This window comes from Scyliorhinus torazame, chromosome 7 (genome assembly GCF_047496885.1).
Source record: "Scyliorhinus torazame isolate Kashiwa2021f chromosome 7, sScyTor2.1, whole genome shotgun sequence".
NCBI classification, from domain to species: domain Eukaryota; kingdom Metazoa; phylum Chordata; class Chondrichthyes; order Carcharhiniformes; family Scyliorhinidae; genus Scyliorhinus; species Scyliorhinus torazame.
Window position 1 is genome coordinate 135,997,204 of NC_092713.1, and position 15,290 is coordinate 136,012,493.

At 48.5% G+C, this 15,290-nt stretch overlaps 1 protein-coding gene across 3 annotated transcripts in view; it reads left to right on the plus strand.

The window, feature by feature from the left end:
• The window catches only part of LOC140426589 (flavin-containing monooxygenase 5-like), a 106,505-nt gene that overhangs the window by 34,739 nt on the left and 56,476 nt on the right, over positions 1-15,290 (plus strand). For all 3 annotated transcript variants that reach the window (XM_072511537.1, XM_072511538.1, XM_072511536.1), the window contains exon 4: positions 3,351-3,516. In XM_072511537.1, coding sequence (XP_072367638.1) covers positions 3,351-3,516 — 166 coding nt within the window. The remainder of the gene's footprint in view (positions 1-3,350; positions 3,517-15,290) is intronic.

The window sequence follows — 15,290 nt, forward strand, 5'->3', positions numbered from 1 at the left end:
GATGACATCCAGCTTTATTTCACCACCACCTTTTTAGATTCCTCCGCTGTTGCTAATTATTGGACTGCTTATCTGACACCCTGCACAGAATGAGCAGCAATTTCCTCCAGTCCAATATGAGGAACATCAAACCCATTGTTTTCAATTCTTGCTCCAAACTACAGTCTGCAGCTACCATCCCTCTTCCTGGCAACAGTCTGACACTAAACTGAACTGTTCACAACTTGGCTATCAGATTTGACCCCGAAGCTCATCTGATGTTGAAACCCTCAATTATACCTTTGTAACCTCTAGATTTGATTATTCCAATACACTCCTGGTTGGTCTCCCACATTGTGTCCACCTTAAACTTGAGTTCATCCAAAACGCTGCCGCCTGTGTCATTGGGTGTGGTTTTCCCGCCCCGTCAACTGCTGGGATTTTCCACTTTCACTGAAAGTCAGTGGACTTTTGGCTGCTCTGCCAAATCTTCCAAGATGGGACCGGAAAATCCTGGCCCTAATTCGCACCAAATTCCATTCACCTTTTGCTCGCTGACTTACATTAGCTCCCGGTCAAGCAATGACTTGATTTTAAAATTCTCAAAATTGTTTTCAAATTTCTCCTTTGTCTTGCCCCACCCTCCCAACCCTCAATCCGTACCTCCATCAGTCTCACCTGCCCCAGAGATATCCATGCTCATTTGATCCTGGCCTCTTGAGCATTTTCTGTTTTCTTCGCTGCACACCAGTTGTCTCGGCCCTAAACTCTGGAATTCCCTCCCTACACCTCTCCATCTCTCTTTCTTCATTTATCTAACATTCCTTCAATCCTACCTCTGATCTAAATATTGATTATCTTTCTTAATGGGCCTAAACTGCGTCGGAGTGACATTCGGCATCGGATTACCACTCCGTTCCCAATTTCTTACCTTCTTTTTGGAGGGAGGGGTTGGTTGGTCAGTGGTTTGGCCTTCGGGTCGTTTGGGCCTTGCTGGAGGTATATCCTACCGGATTGGGTAAGGCCTACGGGGGGGGGAGAAAGTGGGGGTGGGCAGTGGCTTTGGATATAGAATGGGCTGGGGGGGGGGAGGTCAGAGGATTCAGAGATCAGGGGGTCAGGTGGGACCTTGAGAGGGGTGCGTGTGTGATTGAATCTATAACAGTAAACGTTAACACTCGTTTCAGATATGACCTTTTCACCGCCATCTGTGACCACATCACATTGCAAATGCGATGTGAGAAATCATTTTTTCACACAGTGAGTGGTTAAGGTTTGGAATGCACTGCCTGGAAGTGTGGTGGAGGCAGGTTTGATCAAGGCATTCAAGAGGGCATTTGATGATAACGTGACTCGAAACAATTTGCAGGGAGACGGGGCAAAGGCAGGAGAATGGTACTAAACCATGATGCTCATTTGGAGAGCCAAAACAGACACGATGGGCCAAATGGCCTCCTTCTGCGCCATAACAATCCTGTGATTCTGTTGCCTGACGCTTGTTGAACTTTCTACAGCTTGAGAATGCTCAAAGTATGGAAAGGGTTAAAATGCCGAGCTGTCTAGATCCAGTCTGAATTTAGTAATAACGAAAAGGATGTTTTAAATGGAACATGTAGAGTTAGCTTTGCTTTTCTTGCTCCAGTGACTCCAATCTGGTACAAAAACAAAGTACCGCAGACGTTGAAAATATGAAATAAAAACTGAAAGTGATGGAAATACTCAGCAGGTCTGGCGGCATCTGTGGAGAGAAAAACAGTGTTAATGTTTCAGGTTGATAACCTTTTATCAGAACTCTAATTTGCCTCAGTGTAAAATATCCCTTATTGTTGTACTTCCTTTTGAGTATTCTGGGATCCATTGCGATGATCGCCTGATTGTTACCTGTAATGTCTTCAGGAGCAGGTGTAAGGCAAATGTCATCTTTGCAGAATTGCGATGGTTACTTTGAAAATAGGAATAAAGTCAGCAAGGTGTTTTTAGATAACGGGATCTTTTCTTTTTGCTGTCAATCAAGATGCACATACCCTGTTGTGATTTATGGGAATTTCCAGAGACTGTGAGTGCTCTATCCCCGAGTTGCTGGTGTTAAGCTGGGAAATCAGGGAGTCAATGAGCAACCCCCACTGCCCTCTCACTGTCTTCTCAAGGGCAATTAAGGATGGGCAACAAATGACCTTCCTAGCCAACAACGCCCACACCCCACAAATTAATTTGAAACAAAACATCATCAGCTTCTGGGACAGACCAAATGGACGTCTTCACTGGAAATAGCTATGCGGCATCTCTTTTTTTAAATCCAAAAAATAGGGCAGGGAGTCTGATAGGGCTGAGATAGTATTGTATCATAATGTTTACTTTGCTGCTGATAGAGACTCATTGAAAACATTCATTGACTTAGGTAGAGGTTTCGCCATCACAATTCTTGGAAAGAAAAATGAGGGGAGCAAATGGACTCTTTTAAAACGAAATGGCTTTGGCTGTCTCGTGTACATCCTAAGAAGTTAGTCATTCAACTCAAAAGATGGACTGTGTGGATCATAGAATCATAGAATTTACAATGCTGAAGGAGATCATTCGGCCCATGGAGTCTGCACCGGCCCTTGGAAAGAGAACTCTTCTCAAGCCCACGCCTCCACCCTATCCTCGTAACCCCATTTAACCTTTTTGGATACTAAGGGCAATTTAGCATGGCCAATCCACCTAACCTGCACATCTTTGGACTGTGAGAGGAAACCGGAGCACCCGGAGGAAACCCACGCAGCACGGGGAGAGCGTGCAGATCCCGCACAGACAGTGACCCAAGCCGGGAATCGAACCTGGGACCCTGGAGCTGTTAAGCAACTGTGTTTTTTAAAATAAATTTAGAGTACCCATTTTTTTCCAATTAAAGGGCAATTTAACGTGTTCAATCCACCTATTCTGCACATCTTTTGTGTTGTGGGGGCGAAACCCACGCAAACACGGAGAGAATGTGCAAACTCCACACGGACAGCGACCCAGAGCTGGGATCGAACCTGGGACCTCAGCGCCGTGAGGCAGCAGGGCTAACCCACTATGCCACTGTGCTGCCCTCGTAAAGCAACTGTGTTAACCACTGTGCTACCGTGCTACGATCAACCGTAGACAGCTGGGCAGTCTACGTAAGTCACTTATTCAGGGAACCAGATATATGTCTTGGGCTCGCCAAAAAATGCCGCAGACGAAAAGGATGAAGTCCAGAAAAATAACAACATGATTTATTTAATTCAAGCCATGTCAAAGTTCCTTGTGATCTGTATCTTGTTCTGATCCCGGAGAGCTCTATGGGAAATTGCAGGATGAATTTAGCAATAATGTTCCTAAATTATTTCCTCTCCATTCCATTCCTGTAGACCAATGTGTGCAGCATAACAAAGCGAGCAGATTTCTCCTCCACGGGACAGTGGGACGTTGTGACACAGAATGGTGAGGGAAACTCTGAATCAGCCATTTTCGATGCTGTTCTGATTGCTACTGGTCACCATGCCAACCCCCATTATCCTCTGGATTCTTTTCTTGGTAAGTAGGTAATGGGCATATTGAGCATTGCTGAACAAAGACATTTTGTCAAAGCTTTCATCTTGCACTCATCAGGATAATTCACAAGAATACCAATGTCAGGGGAAACAACAGCTTAAGAGTGCTGATTGGTTGGAAGTGGACTCTAATTGGCAGAGGCGTTGCCATAGAGAATATACCAGTAGATGGTGACTGGCAGTTAACCAGCAAGCATTGTTTGAAAATTTAAACCAGGCAGCTTGACTCTGGTCAAGGTAATGAGGAATGTACCAGCTAATGGCTATCACTTACTTTATTTGGTATATTCATCAATTTTTAAAAATATATATTTTTATTAGGGTATTTGCAATTTTTATAATAATAACAATAACAATGACATAAACATGGTACAATAAACATTTCCACCCCCATCACAATCTTCACACATCCCAACCATAAAACAACAGTCTGGCACTCCACATCCCCCCCCGCCCCTCCCCCACCCCCTTTGGAATTCTGCTACTGCTGACATTTTTTCCCCCGTGAAAGTCGACGAACAGCTGCCACCTCCGGGTGAACCCTAACATTGACCCATTTAAGGCAAATTTTATTTTCTCGAGACTGAGAAACCCAGCCATGTCGATAACCCAGGTCTCTACACTTGGGGGCTTCAAGTCTCTCCACATTAATACGATCGGCCCCCGGGCTACCAGGGAGGCAAAGGCCAAGACATCAGCCTCTTTCCCCCTGGACTTCCGGCTCTTCCGACACTCCAAAGATCACCACCTCTGGACTCGGCACCACCTGTGTTTTGAGTACCGTGGACATCGCCTGAACAAAACCCTGCCAAAACCCTCTAAGCTTCGGTCATGCCCAAAACATGGGGACATGATTTGCTGGGCTTCCCGCGCATCTCGCACATCTGTCTTCTACCGCAAAAAATTTGCTCATCCGGGCCACCATCATGTGTGCCTGGTGGAGTATCTTGAACAGTGTCAGGCTAAGCCTGGCGCATGATGAGGATGTGTTAACCCTGCTTAGGGCATCTGCCCACAGACCCGCCTCTATCTCTCCCCCAGCTTGTCTTCCCACTTGCCCTTAAGCTCTTCCACCGGAGTTTCCTCTAATTCCAAAAGTTCCTGGTAAATATCTGATACTTTCCCCTCTCCCACCCAGGTACTGGAGACTACTCTGTCCTGTATCCCCCGTAGCGGCAGCAGCGGGAAGGCCGGACCTGCCTTCTCAAGAAGTCTCATACCTGCAGATACCTAAACCCATTCTCTGTTGGCAATTCAAATTTATCCTCCAAGGCTTTCAAACTGGGGAAGCTCTCGTCTATAAATAGATCCCCCATCCTCCTAATTCCTGCATTTTGCCATCTCCGGAACCAACCATCCAGCCTACCCGGTACATACTGATGGTTATTATAAATCGGGGTCCAAACCGATGCTCCCTCCACTCTCTTATATCTCCTCCACTGCCCCCAGATACTCAGAGCCGCCACCACTATCGGACGTGAAAATGAAATGAAAATGAAAATCGCTTATTGTCACAAGTAGGCTGTGAAAAGCCCCTAGTCACCACATTCCGGCACCTGTTCGGGGAGGCTGGTACGGGAATTGAACCGTGCTGCTGGCCTGCCTTGGTCTGCTTTAAAAGCCAGCAATTTAGCCCAGTGAGCTAAACCAGAAGTATCGGGCCGGCGAGAACGGAAGAGGTGCTGTTATCAGTGCTCCCAAACTTGTATCTTTACATGACGCTGCCTCCATTCGCTCCCACACCTTTCTAGTTCCTAGAGGCACTTAACGCATGGCCAGTGGCTCTATGATCAGAGCAAACCGTAGGTGGGAGAGGGGACACCCTTGTCTCGTCCCTCAGTGTAGTTTAAAATACCCCGACCCCTCCCCCACCACCCACTTCCTAATCATGGCTATATTAGCCGCCCAGTAGTAATTACAAAAGTTCAGCAGTGCCAAGCCACCCTTTCCCTGACTGCGCTCCAGCAACACTTTCTTCACTCGCGGGGTTTTACTCGCCCACACAAAGCGCCCAAAATAACCTTATTAACCCGTTTAAAAAATGCCCTCGGGATGAAGATGGGGAGACACTGAAAGATAAACAGAAATCTGGGGCGATCCGCCATTTTCACGGTCTGTGATAGCGGGGTAGCAAGTTCCATCTCTTAAAGTCCCCTTCCATTTGTTCTACGAGCGGGATAGGTTTAACTTGTGCAGTGCCTCCCTTTCCCTGGGCACCTGGATTCCCAGATATCGAAAGCTCTTCCGTACCATTCTAAACGGCAGCTCTCCCAGTCTCTTCTCCTGTCCTTTTGCCTGGATCACGAACATCTCGCTTTTCCCCATGTTCAATTTATACCTTGAAAAATTACCAAATTTCCCCAGGATTCGCATTACTTCCCCCATCCCATCCAACGGGTCTGAAATATACAAGAGCCCCCCACCCCCACCCCCACCCCCACCCCCACCACCACCACCACCACCAAACCAACCCTTTCCAGTTCCTAGAGGCTCTTAACCCCATGGCTAATGGCTCTATGGCCAGAGCAAACAGTAACGGGGAGAGGGGACACCCTTGTCTCGTCCCTTGGTGTAGTTTAAAATACTCCGACCTCAGCCGGTTCATACGCACACTCGCTACTGGTGCCTGATAGAGCAACCGCACCCAGTCAATGAAGCCCTCCCAAAACCCAAACCTTCCCAGCACCTCCCACAGGTAATCCCACTCCACCCAATCAAAAGCCTTCTCCGCATCCATCGTGACCAACACCTCCATCTCCCCTCCTTCTGAGGGCACCATAATAACATTGAGCAGCCTTCGCACATTGGCCTCGAGTTGCCTGCCCTTTACAAATCCCGTCTGGTCTTCCCCTATCACCCCCGGGTCACAATCCTCTATCCTTGTGGCCAGTATCTTAGCCAGCAGTTTGGCGTCCACATTCAGTAGAGAAATTGGCCTGTATGACCCGCATTGCCTCGGATCCTTCTCCCTTTTCAGAATCAATGAAATTGAGGCCTGAGACATTGTTGGGGGGAGGACTCCCTTCTCTCTTGCTTCATTAAATGTCTTCACCAGCAGTGGGCTCAATGTCTCTGAAAACGTCTTATAGAATTCCACCGGGTAGCTGTCTGGTCCCGGGGCCTTGCCCAACTGCATGCCCTCCAGCCCCTCCAGTATTTCCTCAATCTCAACTGGGGATCCCAGCCCTTCCATTAGATCCTCATACACCCTCAGGAACCTCAACTGACCCAAAAACTGCCTCCTCCCCTCCACCCCAGTCGGGGTTCCGACTCATATAATTTGCTATAAAAGTCCTTAAACACCTCATTCACCCCCACTGGGTCCAGGAGCGTGATCCCACCTCTGCGCTTTACTCTCCCTATCTCCCTGGTCCCCTCCCTTTTTTTGAGCTGGTGCGCTATTGTTCTGTTTGCCTTTTCCCCATACTCATAGATCCCCCCCCCCCTTGCCTTCTTCAGCCGTTCCACTGCCTTCCCTGTAGTCAACAGCCCAAACTCCACCTGTAACCTCCGCCGCTCCCTCAGTAGCCCCGCGTCCGAGGTCTCCGAGTATCTCCTGTCCACCTGGAGTATCTCCTCAACTAACCTATACCTCCCAGCCCATTCCACCTTTTCTCTGTGGGCCCATATCGAGATTAATTCCCCTCTGACCACTACCTTCAATGCTTCCCAGACCATTGCTGCAGAGACCTCCCCCGTATCATTTTTTTCCAGGTAGTTCTGGGTGGACTTGTTCACCCGCCCACAGACCGCTTTGTCATAGCGGGCGTTGTCCTCTCTCCAAACTAACCCATAGATCCACCCAATGTGGGGCATGATCCGATACTGCGTTTGCCGAGTACTCAGTATACATCACCCCCTGCTTAGAGCCCTGCTCAGCACAAAAAAGTCGATCTGAGAGTATGCCTTGTGGACATGGGAGAAAAAAGAAAACTGCTTTGCCCTTGGCCGTGCAAACCTCCATGAGTCTACTCCCCCATCTGTCCCATAAACCCCTTCAATTCCTTTGCCGCGGCTGGCATCCTCCCTGTCCTGGATTTTGGCCGGTCCAATTCCGGATCGATGACTGTATTATAATCTGCCCCCATTATCAAATTATGTGACTCTAAGTCTAGGATCTTACCTAACATCCGCCTCATAAATTCCACATCATCCCAATTCGGAGCATATACGTTCACGAGTACCACCTGCACCCCCTCCAGCTTCCCACTCACCATTATGTATATGCCCCCCCTATCTGACACGATTCTCCCTGCCTCGAATGACACCCGTTTAATAATCAAAATTGCTGCCCCCCTGGTCTTTGAGTCCAGCCCTGAGTGGAATACTTGGCCAACCCACCCCTTTCTCAATGTAGTCTCAGTTCTGCCTTCTGGACCTGTTCTCCAAGTCCTTCAGCTTCTCCTGCATTCTTTTCTGGCGGTCATTCATCATCTCAACCTTGGTGCCCGGCACGGTTAGGTATTCCTCGTGCTCGGAAACCTTTTTCTCCACCTCCTGGATCGCACGTCCGTGGGTTTTGTGATTCTGCACCACCTCATCAATCGAAGCCTTGATCGGGTCCAGCGTGTCCTTCTTAAGCTTGGCGAAGCAATCTTCAAAAAACTTCACCAGCTGCTCCGCCGACCACTGTGCCAACTCCTCGTGGCCCTGCTTCTCCGCCATGCTTTCCTGCATTGCCAGCTCTGCGCGCATTTTCTTGTAGAAATTTGTCTTCTTACTTCTGGTCCAATTCTCCATACACTGGATGGGGATTTCTCCTCATGTCTCACTCTCCACCGATTCATCCAATAAATTCCGGGGAAAAACAGGAGAAAAAGGTCCAAAAGTCCGTCACAGGCGGGAGCTATCAAATGTGCAACCTACTCCTTTATGACCGCCACCGGAAGTTCGTATATTCATCAATTAAGTCATATGTTGAGGACGTTTAGCTGGAGAAAACAAATTATACAGAGAGTAGAGCCCATTCTGTAACATATGGCAGGCATTTAAAACAATACATTTTAATTTATGTAGCACCCGTCATGGCCTTAGGACAGCCCAAATCTCAAAACAATCATTTTTTTTTAGTGGTCACTTATAATGAAGGAAACACAACGTGTCATTTGCTCATAGCAAGCTCCCACAAACAGCAATGTGATGATGACCTTTGATAAGGGACCAATAATAGACTGAAGGAATAATGCCAGAGCATTGCCAGTCAAAGGGCAGTTTTACATTGATAATTAACTGGCTGCAAGGCAGAAAGCAGAGTGGGTGTAAAGGGCAGCTATTCAGAGTGGCAGAAAGTGGTGAGTTGTGTCTCAGAGAATCATGCTGGAGACACGGTTGTCTATAAATTATATTAAAAATGTAGACTTTAGGATTAAACACAATTTCTAAATTTGCAGATTGTGGTGGTATGTATTAGGGGTAATACAGTACACCACGTGTCGACAGACTATTGGTGGAGGGATGCCAGGTCCTGATAGGATCTGCCACCTACTGGACTCCACCCAGAAATGCCGGTATAAGAACCCAGTTTTTCCCTCCATTTCCCTCAGCAGTTGCATTCTGTAACCACGCTGCTGGGGATAAAGTTCTGCTTAATAAAGCCTTCAATTGACATTACCTCAACCTGCCTCGCGTCATATTGACGGTGCTACACAGATATCAGCAAATTGGGAGGTACAGTCGATAACGAGGAAGACTTCAACAAACTACACCAGAAAGCTTTCGAATTAGGCATATAATTACAAATGAATTTCAGTACAGTTAAAGTTGGGGTATTACAATTTGTTAATAAAAGGAAGGAAGTTACATATAACTTGCAAAAAAGAATCTACATAGTTTGCGAAGCAAAGGAATCTGGGAATACAAATACACAAATCAATGAATGTTGCGACATGGGTCAATTCGAGCACCACAAAGGCAAACACACTAAGGTTTGTTCCACAAGGGACAGAGTTGAAAAGTAGAACAGTCATACTAAAGTTTGGTCTCATCTGGAGTACTGTGTCCTGTTCAGGACGTCAGGACGAGGGGTGTGAAGGCATTTGGAGAGAGTACAGAGGAGATCCACAAGAACGATTCCAGAAATAAAGAACTGTAACTGAGAATAGATTGGAGAGATTGCGTCTGTTTCCTTGTGGGGAAAAAGATGGTTAAAAGAAGACTTGATTGAGCTGTTCAAAATTCTGAGGGGTGTGGACAGGAGAAATAGTAAGAAACTGTTTGTTTCGAGACCATCAAGAACTAAGGCACTGATTCAAAACAATTGGCAAAAGGAATAAAAGTGATGTGATAAGAACCATTTTCACCCAGAGGGTGGTTGGTGTCTGGAACAAATTTCCTGAGAAGGTGGTGGGGGCAGGTTCGATCGAGGTGTTTAGAAGGAAATTGAATTTCTATCTGAAAAGATTACATTTGAAAGATTACAGGGATATGGCAGGGGTGTGGGACTAGATAGAATGCTCTTTCAGAGAGTCAGTGCAGACTCGATGGGCTGAATTGCGTCCTTCTAAAGGTAAAGGTTATGTGATGCTGCGATTTTTAAAGAACCTGGGTTACACCACATTTGGAGTATTGTACAATTCTAGTTGCCATATTGCAAAAATTAAGATAGAGGCACTGGCAGGACGAAGAACAGATTTACAAGGATGATACCAGAACTACAATGTTCTTCCTTATCAGGAAAGAATGATAGCCTGGGTTACTTCTCACCTGAAACTGGGAGGGTGACCGAATAAATATCTTCAAATTCATGGAACAGTTTGATTGAGTTGATTCTCACCGAGAATGTGGAAGGCAAAATCACGGGGAGTTGTTGAGGTGAATAGTATGGAAGAATTTAAGGGAAAGCTAAATAAGCATTTGAGGGCAAAGGGAATGAGGGTTATGTTGATGGAGTTTAATAAGGAAGGCTGAGAGAAGACTCGAGTGGAATGTAAATGCCTGCTTGGACTTGTTGCGATGAATGGCCTGTTATTTATTTAGCAAATGCACAGTACATAAGCCAAGCAGTTTCTTCGGTCCTGCTGTTTGAGTGTGGATAGGCCTCTGCTGAGTCTGTGGATTAGAAATTCTTCTGTGATGTGGTGCATAGTTTGTTCTCTCCCATAGGTACGTAGGGGGCTGGCTCTAATATCCCATCTGTGGAGATTAGCCAAGATTACCAGGCACTTTGTAGCCATGTACAATTATTCCCATTGATTTGTCCAGGTGGAATTTGCGTTGAAGTGCTGTGTGGGAGAGTTTTTCCAGATCGCCGTTCTTCGTGGGAATCGTACCTTGGGTTGGCTGAGATATTGGATAGGAATCGCCTTCTGCAGTTTGAAATAGCACCATGGGATCTTTTAATCCACCTGTGAGAGCAGACAGGGCCTTCAGATTTTTGTCTCATCCAACAGATGGCAACTCCAGCAGTGCAGAGCTCCCTCAATATTACCCTGATGTGTCAGCTGAGACTTTTGTGCCCAAGTTCCTGGGGTAGAGTTTGAGCTATCAATATTCTGACAGAGGCAAAATAGCCACCAGTGAGCTATTTTATCTTGGGCAAAATAGTCAACCTTTTTTATTTATTTAACCTTTCATGGGATGAGGGCGTCGCCGGCAAGGCCAACATTACTCATTCCTAATTTCCTTTGAACTGAGTGGCTTGCTTAGGCCATTGCAGAAGGCTGCTACGAGTCAACCATGTTGCTGTGGGTCGGAGTCACACGTCGGCCAGACCAGGTACGGATGGCAGATTTCCTTCCTGATGTTTTTTTTTACAAAAGTCAAGGGACGATGAGGTTGGCAGGCAAGCTCTTGAAACTAGAGGGCCAATCCAAAATCTTCGAGTTTCAGATATCCAGCAGGCTGCAGTAAGATGGTAGGTAACTTTAACAAGATGACATCCACTTATCAACTTTTTCGCTTTTTATCTGAAGTTTTATAAAACAGCTAGGCCGCCATTGGGGAAGAGGGTGGATTTGACGGGGTGGAGGGGAGAATCCCCTTATAGGATGGCTGTTGACTGAATTCGCACCCAAGCTGGCAGGAAGGGCGTGTTAATCTGTCTGGAGCACTCGTTCCCCCTGGTTTGCTGCAGACCTCAAGGTAATTAGACTGATTCAGTCAATGTCGTGTTGGGTGTTCTGGTTCACAAACAAGCCAACAATGCTGGAAGTGGTGTAACGCTATTTTATTAACTGTTCAACTATGCTAACATACTGTAAATGTGGGGAGAAGCAATACCAGCTTAACTGTGGACCCTTTCCTATCACTAGCTATGGTGAGGCACTCAGCACATGGTGAATGTCTGTGATGCAGGCTGTGAGCTCTGTGCTCTGAGCTCGCTGCTGCTAGAATGAGCGGGAACTCTCCTGTCCCCTGTCTTTATAGTGCTTGTGCTCTCACTGGTGAGTGGCTGCAGTGTTATGTATGCTGGTTGGTCTACTGCATGTCTATCAGTGTATGTATGTGATTGCACCATAATGTACTGATGTATATTATGACATCCCCCTTTTTTTACAAAGAACATGTGCCTATGTGAGAATAAATAACATTGATGAGTGTATCTGACTATGTGTGTGCAGTATTTACATAACTATGTACATGAGGCTAGTCTATATACACGGGAAGGTGCCTGGTGCAGAGAAAAGAAAAACAAGGTGTTACACCAACAACAAAACTAATAACAAACTATAAACAAACTAGTGAAATGCTGAAACAGGATGAAAGAACAAAGCATTGAGTCCAACATTGTAAGGCTCATAAATCAAGTCTCTGAGGTGGGCGACGAATTCAGGTTGACCGCCTCAAGGGTGGGTCAGGAGCCACCGGCTGAGGATCGGGCCGGGCCACGGCCAGGTGAGGAGGGTGCAGAGTATCCGGAAGCTCTACAAAGTCCAGGTCGGGGACAACAGGAGGGCGTGGCACCGGTGGAGGATTGCGTAGCGAGCGTGGAACCAGACGAAGGGCACGCCGATTGCGGCGGCGAATGAAGCCATCAGGCAGACGAACCAGGAATGAGTGGGGAGACACCTGCCGAAGAACCACAGCAGTCGCAGACCAGTCACCCTCCGGAAGATGGATTCGGACGTTGTCACCTGGTGCCAGAGCAGGAAGATCAGTCGCTCGAGCGCCATGCGCCGCCTTGTGCTGCGCGTGAGACTGTTGCATCCGCTGAAGGACCGGAGCATGGGCGAGGTCTGGGACGTGAATGGACGGTACAGTGGTCCTGAGGGTGCGACCCATCAGCAGCTGGGCTGGTGACAGGCCCGTGGACAGTGAAGCCGAGCGGTAGGCCAGCAAGGCGAGGCAGAAGTCAGATCCTGCATCAGCAGCCTTGCAGAGGAGCTTCTTTACGATGTGGACGCCCTTTTCTGCTTTGCCATTTGACTGGGGGTGCAGGGGACTGGACGTCACGTGTACAAAGTTGTGCCTGCTGGCGAAGTTAGACCATTCCTGGCTCGTGAAGCAGGGGCCATTGTCCGACATCACAGTGAGTGGGATGCCGTGAGGAGCAAAGGTCTCTTTGCAGGCACGGATAACAGCCGATGACGTGATGTCGTGCAGGCGTACAAACTCGTGATAGCTGGAAAAATAATCAACTATGAGAACATAGTCCCTGCCGAGCTCATGGAATAGGTCCACGCCTACCTTAGACCAAGGGGACGTGACCAACTCATGGGGCTGAAGGGTCTTCCGTGGTTGGGCCGGCTGGAACAGCTGACAGGTGGGGCAATTGAGCACTGTGTTGGCAATGTCCTCATTTATGCCAGGCCTGAGTTCAGCCTCTCGGGCCCTCCGTCGGCACTTCTCTACGCCGAGATGACCCTCGTGCAGCTGCTCTAAAACCAGGTGATGCATGCTGTGTGGGATCACGATGCGGTCCAGCTTCAGGAGGACGCCATCAACGACTGCCAGATCGTCTCGAATATTATAGAACCGCGGGCATTGTCCCCTGGGCCATCCGTCAGTCATGTGGCGCATCACACGTTGTAGCAGGGGGTCATCCGCAGTCTCACGGCGAATGTGGGTTAGGCGTTCATCCGTGGCCGGCATATTGGCGGCCGTGAAGGCCACATGGGGGTCGACTTGGCAAACGAACCCCTCTGGGTCGGATGGAGTGGTGACCGCCCTGGACAGAGCGTCGGCTATGATCAGGTCCTTACCCGGTGTGTCCACGAGCTGGAAATCGTATCTCCGGGCTTGAGCAGAATGCGTTGTAGGCGAGGGGTCATGTCATTGAGGTCTTTTTGGATGATGCCGACCAGCAGGCGGTGGTCGGTCTCCACAGTGAACTGGGGAAGGCCATACACCTAGTCATGGAACTTGTCGACACCGGTCAACAGGCCTTGGCACTACTCCTTGATTTGCGCATAGCGCTGCTCTGTGGGTGTCATGGCCCGTGACGCATAGGCAACAGGGGCCCATGACGAGGCGTCATCTCGTTGCAGGAGCACCGCCCTATGCCAGATTGGCTACCGTCCGTTGATATTTTCGTCTCCCTTGCAGGATCGAAAAACGCCAATACCGGGGCAGTGGTCAGCTTGACCTTGAGCTCCTCCCATTCACGCTGGTGGGCGGGAAGCCACTGGAAGTCCGTCGTCTTCCTAACTAGGTTGTGGAGCGCCGTGGTGTGGGAAGCGAGGTTAGGGATGAACTTTCCTAGGAAGTTGACCATTCCTAAGAACCGGAGCACCGTCTTTTTATCCGCCGGCTTCTGCATGGCCGTGATGGCTGCTACCTTGTCTGCATTCGGCCGCACATCCAACTGGGAGATGTGGTCTCCTAAAAACTTGAGTTCGGTCTGGCCGAAAGAACATTTGGCTCTGTTGAGGCGCAGGCCTTGGTCCCGTATTCGCTTAAAAACGTGTTGGAGGTGACTGATATGCTCCTATGGGGTGGTGGACCAGATGATGATGTCGTCCACATAGACGCGCACACCCTCAATGCCCTCCATCATCTGCTCCATGATGCGGTGGAACATCAGATGCTGATATGATTCCAAATGGCATTCTATTGTAGCAGTGCCTGCCAAATGGGGTGTTGGAAGTTCACAGCTTTCTGCTGGACATGTCCAATTGAATCTGCCAGAAGCCCTTTGATGCATCCAGCTTGGTGAATATGTTGGCTCGAGCCATCTCGCACGTGATCTCCTCACGCTTGGGGATAGGGTAATGCTCCCGCATGATTTTACGATTTAATCCTTCGGGTCGATACAGATCCGGAGCTCGCCGGAAGGCTTCGTGACGCACACCATGGAACTGACGCAGTCGGTTGGTTCCATCACTCTGGAGAGCACTCCTTGGTCCTGGATGTCCTGCAGCTGCTGCTTGAGGCGGTCCTTGACGGGTGCATGAACCACAGGCGTGGGGTCCTGTCTGAGCAGGATTTTGTATGTGTAGGGAAGTGTGCCCATGCCTTCTGATGGCACTTAGTTGCGCCTTGAAGTCCGCATCTTGGAAGTCAAACGTGTCCTCTGGAGAGAGGGAATGTACGCGCTGCATGAGGTTGAGGAGCTTGCACGCCTGTGCGCCTAGCAGGGAGTCCTTTGAGGAGCCCACGATCTCGAAGGGTAGGGTGACATTTCGCGAGTTGTGCGTCACCTCGAGTTGGCATGACCCGGTGGCGGGAATGACGTTACCATTATAGTCGACCAGTTGGCAATTGGATGGAAGAATTGGTGGTTTGACCCCCAGGATTTGAAATGCTGACCATGCGAGGAGATTGGCGGAAGCACCAGTGTCCAGACGGAATCTGATCTGGGATCGGTTGACCGTCAGGGTG